This window comes from Triturus cristatus, chromosome 9, assembly GCF_964204655.1.
Source record: "Triturus cristatus chromosome 9, aTriCri1.1, whole genome shotgun sequence".
Classification (NCBI taxonomy): Eukaryota; Metazoa; Chordata; class Amphibia; order Caudata; family Salamandridae; genus Triturus; species Triturus cristatus.
Genome location: NC_140592.1, coordinates 1,013,348,796 through 1,013,362,099, shown reverse-complemented (window position 1 = coordinate 1,013,362,099; position 13,304 = coordinate 1,013,348,796). Strand labels below are relative to the sequence as shown.

At 49.6% G+C, this 13,304-nt stretch overlaps 1 protein-coding gene across 1 annotated transcript; it reads right to left on the bottom strand.

Moving 5' to 3' along the window:
* Window positions 1-1,358: 1,358 nt before the first annotated feature.
* IRF2BPL (interferon regulatory factor 2 binding protein like) lies at window positions 1,359-5,690 on the bottom strand. The gene has a single exon (XM_085626687.1). The coding sequence runs from the start codon at window positions 5,235-5,237 to the stop codon at window positions 3,234-3,236; it is 2,004 nt and encodes a 667-aa protein (XP_085482813.1). The 5' UTR covers window positions 5,238-5,690; the 3' UTR covers window positions 1,359-3,233.
* Between the last annotated feature and the right edge of the window lie 7,614 nt (window positions 5,691-13,304).

Genomic DNA, 13,304 nt, shown 5'->3' with positions numbered 1-13,304 from the left:
CCTTGGAACTCCAGTCATTGGGTACAGGAACCACCACCACCGTACTTGGGCATATGAACCTCATGTCCAAAGTACATGGTTTGGTACCCAGATTTCTTAAATCTCCTCCCGTGCTGCCGCATTACCAGGTCCCCTAGATGAAGGCGCGGCACACGTGCAACACCCCCACTGATTCAGGGATTTGGTTGAAGCCTGTTTTGGGAGAGAGCTAGGATAGTGTTGTAGAATAGTACTTATCTGCTGACAACAGCAAGCTTGTTGTAGCGTCGACCATCTTTAGTCAGCTTTAAATCTTACACCCCCCCCCCCCCCCAAACTGTTTCCATCATTTGTCTCCCTCTAACCATCAGCCTTTTTTAAAAAAATTGCTGTAGGGGGTGCTCTCTTGGAGTCTGATTTTCGAAAAGAAAACATTTAGGGGATTGCAGCTTTTCAAGGTGATCTAAAAATGTATGTTGTCGTTATTTCAGGTTCCAAAAGCATCAATAGATCTCTCAAGTATCCTGGTCTAATACAAGGACACTCCACCTCCTCAGAGACGTCCTTCCCTCCCACTTATTTGCATTTAAACCACCCAATACAATTCGATCACGATTTGTTTTAAGGTCACAGCAACCGCAAAGTGGAATTTCTCCCTGTACTCATTCATCTAAATATCGTCTTTCAAATACACAACAAATCTGATTATATCCGGTCATGTTTTCTAAACTAGTGAACTTTCCACACAACCCTCGACACTTAAATTAAGAAAAAAAAAAAATCTGAGACTGGCATGTCTTGTGTGTATTTGCAGGTCAAACACTTGCCTTTCAAGTTACCATTCGAATAGAACGTATCTCTCCCCCAACCTCGAGAGGCATACTTTTTCTCTGGGGGCGAAGGTGGCTGAAGTGGGGGAAGGGGGGCAGCCAAAATATGTGTCTGCTCCCTGCGTTTTTTTTTTTCCTGCTCACTACTGTGATCCGGTGAATATTTTGGGAGGCGAATATAAATTGCCGGGGCTCAGCAAAATAAAAAATACAATATTCAGCTTCGTTAAAAAAAAAATTAAAAAAAAAAAGTCAACCCCTTCTCTGACTAACATCTGAGGCTACATTGATAAAAGGGACGAGAAGGCAGGCACTGGGTGCAAAGGCAGGGAGTAGACAGAATATGCTGAGTCAGCGCTGTCCCTGCAACGTTTCAAAGGTGGCTGCTGCTGCGGGCAGACTGCCAGCAGCAGGGAAATATGAGACCATAAAACCAATGGGGAGAAATGCGTGCGCAACCCCCTCCAAGGAGTGAAAAGCAGTGCTGCAAAGAAGGGCTCTGTGGTGCTAAAGGCTCCATGAAATGAAACTTGGCTACCCAGAAAGCGGTAATATCAATTGAATTTATTACAATTTTACTAAAGCTCCAAGGCACGTTACAGTGATCTGTTAACTACAGAAATGTATAAAGGACAAACAGTATGGTTTCTTAATTTTTTTTCATTTTCAATGTACAAGACAGCATTTTGCTCTACTGATCAAAGCACCGTGCATTAAAGCAAAAAAGGGATAAAATGAAGTTTAGTTTGAAAAAAAAAAAATGTTTCCTCAACCTCCCACCCATAACTTTTGCCCAACCCCCACCACCAATGCTGAGTAGTACATCAAAGGTGAGGAAGGCGAAAAAACACCAGGAGAAAAAAATAAAATAAAATAAAAAACCTGTCACCATTTTAAAGCAACGGGAGGCATTCACACTGGCCTTGGCAAGAAAAAAAAAATGTTTGAGGTTTTTTTCTTTTCTTTCGTCTCCCTCCCCTACAGAAGTGCACATACATTTACACGTTAAAAAATACACACCCTGGCAGCAGGAAGTTGCTAAGTGCCGTAAACTTTGGACCTAGTCAATGCTGCCACCAAAATATAAAGGGAAGGAGAAGGTCGATTAAAAAAAAAAATGATCACAGGTCTTGTAACCAAACAATATCGTATAATCTGTTTAACAAAAAAAAACAGCTTCATCCTTCAAATGAAGATTACATACCTTTGTTTCAAAATATAGAAACATACCACGAAAATAATGTCCATACATAAGACTAACTTTGTGTGTTGACGTGTGTCTGTTCAGCTCTATTCACAATTGTACAGCTCCGGAGAGTTCAAAGGGGGTGGTGGTCTGACGATCGGATGGGTGGCTGGAGGGGGGGGTGGATTGCAGGTAGTAGACGTGGCCGACTGGGTCGGAGAAGCCCAAGGGATCCGGGGGGGGGGGGGGGGCTAGGTGTGGAGAAAGCAGTGGGGAGGGTGGTTTCTGGTTAGATGTGTGTGGAAAGGTGGTAGGGGCTGCTCTGACAACGGTGGACAGCCCGACTACTCTGCTCAGTCTGGGGCGTCATGGTTAGGGTGCTCGTATTTCAAGGGGTACAGTGATGACCTGCGCGTGGCAGTAAAGTCTGTGTCTCCATCTGTGTACTGGGGCAGGTGATGTGCTGCAGCCGTCCTGCGCAGGGGCTGGATGGAGGGTCGCTTGTGGGTGGAGGAGGGATGGAATGAATGCCTCCTAAGATGAGAGAGTGGGGTGCCAAAGGCGTTCCAGCTTCAAGGGAGGGACCCTGACGAGCTCACTGGTCTAGGTTCTTTTGGGCGAGAGGGGAAGTTGAAGACCATCTGTGTCTCGATGGGATTGAGCACCCATGAGCTCCCCAAAATGGTGAGTGGTGTTAAGGGTTTCTAGGGTTCAAGGTGGATGTGCTAAAGGTCTGTTTTTTGGACCCTTATGAGGCATGGTAAGTTAACCAGACCTGCAGGCGTGGACTATCTTGTGGGTCTTGAGTGGTCTTCAAATGGGGAAGTAGATTGCAGATGGTCGCCAGTTACTAGGCTAGGAGGTTCTACTGGGTCTTAACTAATGAGCACTATTTGAGTATCCCTTGCTATCAGGCAAGGAAATGAGGGACGGCCAGTAGGTGGGACAGGGTGGTGAACGTTTCTGGGGTCTTCAAGGGGGTGAGGTATTGAGGATCAGGTGATATTGGGTCCTGGGTTGCCACCCGATGCTGGGGTAGGGTGAAGAAAAGCTCCTGGCTCTTGATGTGATGGGCTGTGGGAACAGAAGGTCTCCTGGGTCTTAAGTGTGCCGACGGTCTTGTGTTTTTTTTTTTGGATGGCCGGTGCTGAAAGTCCCTGGGGTAATGGGGAAGGAGGGGAGTCGATATATGTCTTTTAGGGGAAAAAGGGTGCAGGTCTTTGGATGTGGCTCCAGCCTTATGGGTCCCTTTCCTTTTTCACCTTCACGTCCCCAGCCAAGATGGTCGCAATCTCCCCCTGCATGAAGGCCCAGGGTACATTGGAGCCAACCAGTGGACACTTCTCCCCACTGGGGCAGTACACCTCACCCGTGGCACCCTGTGCCTTGATGCTCTCCCTAGAACAGGGGAAACAGAACTTGTGGCTGGGCACCGATGGGCACTGCACAAAGTGTGTGTCCTCTAAGCGTTCGTGGCAGATGGTGCAGCACAGGGCACCACTGCTGGCCATGGTGGGCGAGTCCGGAATGTTCTGTTGCTGCTGCTGTGGGTGGCCTTGCTGCTGTTCTAGGCCCAAGTGTGGTGGAGGAGGGCCCGACTGAGGGGCTCCGGGGAGTCGACGTTGGCCAGAGGCCGGGGACACTGGACTGCTGCTGTTCCTGCGGGCCCCAGACGCTGTTGAGCTGGAGGAGGAGGTGGTGGAGTGCACCGAGCCGCTATCCTTCGGGGAATGCGCAGTGCCCAACGTATCTGTCACCGACATGAGGGCTGCCATAGGAGACTGGCCATTCTGAGGTGTTGGTGGCACTGGGGCCGAAGATTCAGTTGGGGTGGTCCTATGTGAAGAAGCAGAGGCCTGTGGTACAGGTTGTTGTTGCGGAGGCTGTGGGCCTCCATAGCCACCTGAACCAAGGCTTTGACTGGCCAACCACTGCCGCTGCTGCTCCTCTGCCATTTTGAGGCCTGCTCCATCAGCAGACTCTGGCTCCGGGGAAGCTTTCCTCTTCCTCCCAACACCCCGGGCTGTGGAAGAGGTCATCATACGCGGTAGGTTGACCAATGCACTAGGCAACACCGGACAACCCGCATCCAACCAGGGATGAGGTAGCATGTCTTGCCCCACGGGCTCCTTGAAGAACCTCACAGCCTCAGGCAACAAGTCCCCAAGCAGACGCCAGTCTCCAGAACCATGTTTCCGCTCATACTCCAAGTACTTGAAACCTGAAGACAAGCCACGTCCAAAGTCTTTCATGCAGTCCTGGTACATCTGCCGTGCCACCCCAGAGGCACTGGAAAAGACACTGAGTGAACCAGCCGGGTACTCAATGAAGAGGCGCAACTCATGCTCTGGTGCAGGCCCCCCTCCTCCAGGCTTAGGTGCTGCGTCAAAGGCAAAAACACGGCCAAGAAGGCCATGGTCCTTCTTGAACCTCACATCAAACGGGCATGAGGAGGACAGTGCTAACAGTGTGTCTCTCACTGACTTGGGCTTGCCAGCCCACTCCTCTGCACGGCCCCGGAGACCCTCAGCGAGTTCAGCCAAGGCCTCTGCGTTACGCTGCTTCTCTTTCAGCTCCTGTTCGGACACTGAGCCTGGTCTCTTGTCACATGGCTGCTGGGCTTGTGGGGGCCGGCTAAGTGGATGTTGGTTGGCACCACTGGGCCCGTTGAGCAGAGTTTGTGGAAGCAGGTTGGGTGGCACAGCCATTGGGGCACTGGGTTGAAGAGGTCCACCTAGGTGAGGGGCCCCTCCACGGCGTGAGGATGAAGACGAGTTGGGGCTCTGCCGGTTAAGTTCAGGTGGTCCGTCCTCGGATTGCTGCAAGGGCTTGGAGAAGCCATTGGGGCCACCGAGCCCATTAGGGAGCCTGGAAGTGGAGGCACTGATGGGATGCGCCTGGGGTGGGTAGTCAAAACGTGGAGTCCTGTCCCCAAGTGAGTAGCGCTCCAGCCCAGCTTTGCTGTCCACGTGGTTGAGTTGCGGTGCCTCCTTTGCCGCTTTAGGGGGCTGTGTGGGCGGCTGTGGGGGTCCCGGTGAGCGCCCATCCTGCTGGAAGCCATGCGCCCGCTTCAGCTGCCGAGCAGTCTCGATAACGAACTCGATGCGGTCCGCTCCCTCATAGTTGACGCAGCCGCGGCACACGGGCTCCGTGAAGTCCCAAATCATGGCCCAGGGCATGCGGGGCAGGTCGCACAGGTAGCACGACTGGCGGCGGGAGGACGAGACCTGCGCCGCCGACATGGTGCCCCCTGGGCTGCGGGCTCTCTGCAGCGGTGCACAGTGCGGAGCTCCTCTGGGGGTCTCAGTGCGAAGGCGGGGATCCACGGCCCGGTGGTACACAGCCTGAGGGCGTCCTTGAGTAGCAGCGGTCAGCCCAGGGCAAGGGGCAGAGCCCAAAAGTCCGTGCAGTCTGAAGGCAGGAGGCACAGACCCGAGGTCCGTGCAGTTCTGGGAGTGCACGGCCGTGCACAGCGGAGGGGGGGGGGGGCGTGCACGCTTCAGTCCCCCCTATCTGCAGCTTTGCTACACCGAGGCGCGCGCTGCTCACATCCTGCTCCGTACGTTCCGATTTGGAATTCTGCGATTGTTGCTCAACGTTCGGATCGGAGCTTCTTGTTTCTTTTTTCCTCTCTCTCTCTGGCGGCGCTTGGGGCCACGCATGCGCAGAGTCTCCCTCTCTCTCCTCGGAATGCCACCTGGCCAGCCCGTGACGTCACAGCCACGCTCTCCAACTCGAGCAGTGACAGCCCAGAACAGCCGTCGGGGCTCGCTGCGCATGCGTCTGCCGCCCCGCCCTCCTGCCTCTGTTGTGTGTGTATTTCAAAACTAGGTGATGAAATGAGTCAAAGAAATATTCTGAGCCTCCCTTCCCCCCGCATACAGGAAGCGCTGTCTGTGCAACACCAGGAGAGCCTGTGCCCTCTGCCGACGGAGTCTTTATGGAGAGCAGCAGTGCACGCCCAGCCCTACAGACTCCGACAAAAACACGCAACCAACGCGAAGGCCCTTGGGCACGTAGACACGCGGAACACAGACGCCACTACCACCAAGGTATCCCGCTCCAACCACCCCATTCCTCGTACCACAACGAACTAAATATGACCTAAGGAATATCATTCACACCGGCATACGTCAGCACACATATCGACACAGTGGCACCAGGGCTGGCCGGACTGGCCGCTGCGGGCATCGAGCGTTTCCATGGGAGGCTGGAAGGGTGGGGGCCGGATTTTGTGTTCGTGTACCCTTCATTTTTATTTTTCTTTGTAATGTTCTATTTTGTACAACTTTTCTCTTGTAACGCAACTAGCTCCATTGTACAGCGCTCTGACACCTTCGGGTAATGTCCGCGTTTATATAAAAGTGAACTAAATAATTAAAATAAAAAATATTGACCCCCAGCAACAGAAGCAGCAGTCCTTCTCACTTGCACCTCCCCCCACCCAATTCGAGGGCTGGTCCGACAACATTTCCAGAGCTTCTTTGGGTTCACAGTCTGGCCCTTACAGGCACCACAACGCAGAGGAAAAGGCGGACATCAAAAGGGTGTTTACTTAACAAACCCAAGCAATGGTGCAGATCTCGGGGATTCTGGGCTCGCTTAAACCAAGCATCCGGGCTGGGTGTCATTACAATATTTTCAAGAAATGCTTGAAAAAACTATTTCAGTGTGCATATGCCTAAACCTCACACCCAGGGAGCGTAACTGGAGAGTATCGGATCAGGCTCGGTCCTCCCTGGCTGGACTCTGTCTCCCCTCATTCATTCTTTATTTATTTATAAAGTTTTACATCGCGCAAACTAGACCCGGTGAGGGTATCAGAGCTCTTTACAAATGTTACATCAAAAGGAAAAAAAGAGAGAACTAGGCACATAGATATGAGTTTCTAGCTTTGCCTCCCCTAGCACTCTAAACGAACTCAAAGGAGACACTGTGAAAAATACAGCCGTACCTAAATATACACACACCACAGAGCCCCACTCCCTTTAACAAACTAAGGGGCATATCAACAAGGGCTTTATCTCTGCTTTTTTGGCTTTAAAAGCCAAACAAGCAGAGATAAAACTAGCACCCTATCAACAACAGGGTGCTAACACGCAAACCTGCATGTTAGCACCCTTTTACTCTACGCTTCCCCTTGCATCTCTAATGAGATGCAAAGGGGGCGTTCCAGAGTAAAATAATAGGAGAAATGTCGCTAAGCGACATTTCTCCTATTATCAAGAATGTCGCTAACCCTGTTAGAGACAAAAAAAGCAGCGCTAACCGCGGTTAACGCTGCTTTTTCACGTCTGCTAATTTTCAGACTTAGCCATGATATCCTATGGAAGGAGGATATCATGGCTAAGTTTGCCTGTCCCTATCAACAAGGTAACGTGTGATTATCGCTGGGTTTCCAGTGATAGTCTCACGTTAGCCTGTTAGCGTGTAGATTTTTATCGCTATTGAGATAAGCGTTGCTAATAGCACGCTATCTCAGCGATAAAAATTCCCGCTAGCCGGTGATAATTATCCTCACGCTAAGAGCGCTGAGCGATAATTATCGCCGGTTGTTGTTGATATGCCCCCAAGCTTCTTAACATGCAAAGAAGAAGATCAGTTCATAGGATGGATGACTAGTATAGACTGCGCGGAAAGGCCTCTCTCCACATATGCATACATACCCAATGGCCTACCTCAAAATGATGAGCCCAAGTCTCCCATATCTCACAAATGGGCTGAATGGGGCCTCATGAAAGGTCGGGCCTTCCTGCCCCCAGGGGCTACATGGGCCTGCATTACACCCCTGGCATAGCTATACAAAGACATATGATTGACTTCACACAAAGTCATTACATGCAGACATTTTATAGTTTGTGGATGCAGGCATGCCCAAAGCACAGACATAGACAAACCTTCATGCAACCTCCAGACACGCACGATTCAAATAGGATTCCCTTTAGCTAATCCTGGTGATCTAGGCACTAGCAAGAGGCATGCTGGGACGTGTGATCTCATACTTGGAAGGAAGACCCAAGCTACAAGTTCCAACATGCAAAGTGCTCTGGCTTGAAAGCAAGTCTGACTCAATGGGACCCTGATGACAGGGGCAATTTGCAGCTATGCACATTATTCATGAGCACACTCACATCCGTCACACATAAAGCATATATCTTGCATCCTCAGACAAAGAGACACCTTCATGAAGCCACCCCTCACTTAGGTTCCTGGGAGGGGCATCTGTTCTCTGATGCTCTGCTCAAATTCAAACTATGGCGAGGGTGTTACAGGTGTGTGGGGGGCTGTCATCTGATGACAATGTTCACGCCACAGCATGTTTGCCGATGTGTCCAAGCACTTTACCCATTTACCCAGACAGCGCTTGCTCCAGAGGGTAGCCTCCCTGTGAAACATTCTAGCCAGCCTCCATTTTGTGTGATTTCATATCACGTTGTTTCTATGCAAGCGTGGAAGGGAGGAAGCAAATGTTTTACTGGAAGTTTAAACTCCCCCCATCATTTGCATGGAGGAATCAGTTTCCATTCCAGTCTGGCAATCGCATTTTAGGGCTCCAAATACATTACTTATACCATTTTCTGACTGCTCAAAACCATGTGCTTAGTGTTCTGCACTGCCTGTTCTATGCAGAAAGTGCACAGGAAATATACAGCTGGCTGGTGCAGGGGCTTTCTTTCTTTACATGTTTTGCTATCAGACATTAGTATTCACCCCCCTTGAAGGTCGCTGAATGGCACAACGAGGGAGCAGATTCAATGTAACTAGCGTGTGTTTGTGTCTACACGTACCCAAGCTTGTGTGTCTGTGGTTGACTCTACAGCTTTTTTATGCCTGTGTGCGGGCCTGTTTGTCAGTGTATTGGTACATATTGTTTGTATGTGTTCTGGTCTATGTGCCTGCCAGTCTGAGTTCATGTATGTTGCTTTATGGTTGTGTTTACTTGTATGTGTGTGTGTGTATGGTGTCTTTCTGCTTGTACCTCTCTGGTTTTATGTATCGGTGTGCCTCTGCATCTATGTGCACATTTTGTCTCTTTTGTTTTGTGTATGGAGGTTTGCTTCTTTAGTCCTGTAACTCTATGTTTGTGTTTCTGACTGCACGTATGTCTTGGTCTGTCCCTAAGTGTGTGTGTGTATGTACACTGTATGTGTAGAGCCTAAAAAGCACATCATCAAGATTGTTATCAGCACTATATGAAACTAACCTAGCCTGAATATGCAGCCAGCTACAACTGGACATTCCACAGCTCTCCCATCAAGGTCTTCAGATCATGTTGTCTCCATTCTAAAGCTTCCAAATCCACAGATCTCAATCCGTGAATCTCCGAATCCTCAATCCTCCCCTATACACCCTCCAATCCTCAGACTGGCTTCACTTCAAATTTGTAACCTCAGATTTTTTTTAAGGACATTGACATCCTCAAATTTCAGTCTCGCAGCTCATCGCTGCTCTCACAGTTCATAGGCTCACCAAAGCTCTAGATTTCAAACCCAGATCATCAAAATTCTAAATCTGAAACCCTGCCCTCCAAAATTCTCAAATCTCAATCTCAGTGCCCCAAACTCGCAGAACCTCCATGTTAGTGTCTCCAAACCATCTACTATATAACTCTAGAGGTTTATTTTTTGCTCTACCAGATTATAAGGCACCAATCTGCCAAATCCTCACGTTTCAAACCCGGCTCTCCAAATCTTCATCTCTCTAACCTAGGTGCTTCACATCCTTGGGTCCAAACCTTGGCCATCCAAATCCTAAAATATCAACCTCGGACCCTTGAACTCCTCAGACCTCAAACATATGACCTCTAAATCCTCAACTCTCAATCTCAAGGCCTCAAAATCCTCACATCTCGGTTTTAGAGGGTCAAAATCTAATTTTCCGATCAATCGCTCCAACCTGTCATGAGCCCTTATTGTCTGTTCTGAGACATTGAAACATCATCTTAAACAAGCATTGGCATAGCCAATAGGTCTCGCCTTTGGGACCTTATAAGTGTTTAGCCATGCAACAGTTGCATAACTAAATACTTATAAGGTCCCAAAAGCGAGACCTATTGGCTATGCCAAGCGGCAAGGCCGCCGCGAAAGTGATCGCAATCAAACATCAAAGCGGCCGTGAAAGTAAATCGCGGTAAAGCGCGGCGCGCGCTCCCGCGCACATACACTGTAGCTCTAGGCTGGCCTGGTAGCACTTTTTGGAGCCCTCTCAATAAGTCTCGCCAGACCAGCGCATGCGCTGGGTCAGGCGAGACCTAAAAAGGGCACGTATTGTGCCTGGTCAGTGCATATATACAGCAAGCTTGTACGCCGGCTTGGAATCTATATAGGCTGCCAGGATCCTGGACTCCGCTCATGACCTAGAAAAGGAGTGCTGTTCGCTTTGCATATCCAGTCCTCTTTCAAGAGGCAGAGGAGGCATTTGGCCAACTCCACAACACACCACTGGGACCAAAACCGTGTTTTGTTATCTGACTATTTTTATTATAATATGTTATTCACATTTTGTAGGGCGTCAACCACCATTTCGATGGCGTTGTAGCACATTTCCAAAGTAGGCTCCGTGAACGTCGGTCTGGAAAGTGGAAAGGCCCTCAGGGGAACCAGAGCCAACATTTTTAAATTATTGTTTTTGATTCAGCTGGTGTTTGGTTCTGCGCGGTTATTAGTTTGTTCATAGTTATATTGCGAAATGTTTTGTGTTGGTGTGAAAGTAAAATTCCATTGATGTAGGGAAAAAGTTTCTGTTGTTTCATCTGTGTGTTTGTTTTACAAAGGAATTTTCTATTTTCTTTCCATTTAGAGCTGATTGTTCATTGCCCGGCCAGAGCATATTGCTTCTGTTTTTAATCCAGCTCTCATCATAAATGGTTCTCCAGGGCTTGCAGAATTTCGTGGGAGTAAGCCGTGCCGTTCTGTGAGAGCTGTGTGCGGTACAATTCCCCACCGCAGACCCCATTATGGGGCACCCGGCCCTTTCCTTCCAGGCAACGTCAGGAGATGGCTGAAAAGGAAAGAAAACAGCAGAATGGCGAGGCGAGCCTCGAGTTTCTTGGCATGGTTTCATCTCTTCCCCGTGCTTTGGAACAGACGTTACTCACAAACTGCCCACATTTGTAAACCAGCATTGCTCAACCTCAGCAAATTATGCAGTATCCTTCACCCCTCCCTCGCTGCTCGCTCGTCTCGTATTGCACACGCGCCATGTTTGGTAACAGAGTCTCTGGCTCCCGCGCTCTTTACCCCTCCTCTCTCTCTCAATCCCTCTCTCTCTCCCACCCTGCCGCTCATTTTTTTTTTCGCTCCCCACCTCTCCTCTCTGACCATGCCTCCCTCCTCTCCTTCCGCCCCCGCTGCCTCTCGTCCTTTTCTCCTCAGTCCTCCACTCTGTTTTCCTAAACCCTCCCTGTTCAGCTTTCTTCTCTCTTTCTCCCCGTCTCCGCGTCCCTCCTTCCGCCGCGCTGCCTCTCTCCGCACCCCCGTCCTTTTCACCCACTCTCTTTCGCCTCTTTGACTTTCCTTCGACAATTCGCGCTCCTCGCCCGCCTTTCCGCTCTCGTTTTCCACCCATAGCCTCTCCCCCTCTCCAGCCACTGCCTCCTTATGTCTGGTAGTTTCACGTGTTCTCTTCTTACCCCCTGTTTTTCTGATTTACTTAAAGGGAACAACACTGCGGTTTGACGCGCTGGATGGATAAAGTTAATATTCGTATTGCCGCATTTTGCTCTCACCCCGAATCTCTTGTCCCCTTCTATATTCTCTCCTTCGCACTGCCCCATTCCTCCCTCCCCCGCCCCTGTTCCATCCATACATTATTTCGTATTCCCCTCTTTTCTCTATCCCCAGACATACTCCGTCCCTTTATGCATTCTCTCATCCTCTCTCCTACGCCTCACCACCCATACTTCGTCCCTGACTCTCTCCTCATCTTTCCAATATGTCCCTCCCTCTCTCCTCATCCGTGTCTCCTCGCCCTCTTTCTACCCTTGCTCCTTTCTCCTATCATATTTCCCTTCTGTTCTCTTGCCTTTCACTGTATTCATATGAGAACACACCCCACAAAAAGCGGTTTGTCTGTAGTAGATCACACTGAGGTAGGAGGGGGTGAAGCCGCTCTCCAGAGGTTACAGTAAAAATCGCCCCTTTGAGGTGAACACATTATGGATCGGAAAAAGCTCGGCGCCCCTCCGAGGAGCGTGAACCCTGGCTGCAGTCCCCTGGCCCCCTTCGGCTGCCCATCTCTTGATTTTTTTCCCTTCTTTTTATCAGCTCTGTCAGCCCCACCTTGCTGTATTGCCCCTTTCTTCTTTCGACACACACAAACACCTCTCCTTATCTCACTGCCCCTCCCAACCCCTCCTGCCCCCACCTGTCTCTGGCTGGTAATCCCAGGGTTAAACTATCCTGAGTCAGTAATCACCTTTGATATAATCTTCCTTCAGAGAGGTGCTATAATGCACCATGTTGCATCAGCTGCCCCCCCCCCCCCCCCCCCACCCGCCCAACCCTAAGCAGTTTGGAAAAGCAAATTGTTTTATCAATCTAGTGGTTCACGGGCGGGGTGCGTGTGTGAGTGGTGGGGGTCGCCTACTACACGACAGGGTACAGAGAGCGATGGTAGACGGCGTGCATGTGTGTGTGTGTTGTGGAACAGTGTGTTTACATCTCTGTACAGCTGTTGGCAACGTGACTAGCCTGTCTAAATCTCTGGTGGCACATGTGCGTGTTTTTAACGTCGGAATAAAAGCAATTATAATAGGATAGCTGTGTGCCCAACTGTCTCTGTTGTGGCACCCATGTGGGTGCCTCTCCCTGTGCATACATACGTCTGTGTCCAACTATATGCCCCTAAGTATGTCCCCCTGTCTAACTTTTTGTTTCCGTTTATATATAATTGCCTATCTTCTAGAGTGTTTGTTTTCAGGTATCTGTGTTTTGGTCGGTTGACCTCCGTAGATGTGTGTGTGTGTGTGTGTTGTTCGTGTTTTTGTTTAGACTGTGATATGTGACTGTATGTGTGTTTGAGGTCTTGTGCTTATCAACCTATCAACATACCTAGTCTGTTTGAGCTGTGGTGAGTTGAATGAAATTTAGCCTTCTCTCGCTACATAATTTACTTAGCCCTGCCGTATAATTCCAGTGGCCTTAGCCTTTGTACGTTATTGTGTGAATATGCAAGTGTACTTCAATGTGTCTATTGTAGTGTCTATTTGTCTGAGTTGTGTGTTGATGGCATGTTCGAGTTGTATTCCAGTGTTAGTCGGTGGTGTGTTGCTGCAATTGTGTCGGTATGCACATCACGTTTTTATGTCT

Bases quoted from the DNA above. Each gene is read 5' to 3' on its own strand.
- IRF2BPL (XM_085626687.1), bottom strand. From the start codon at position 5,237: ATGTCGGCGGCGCAGGTCTCGTCCTCCCGCCGCCAGTCGTGCTACCTG.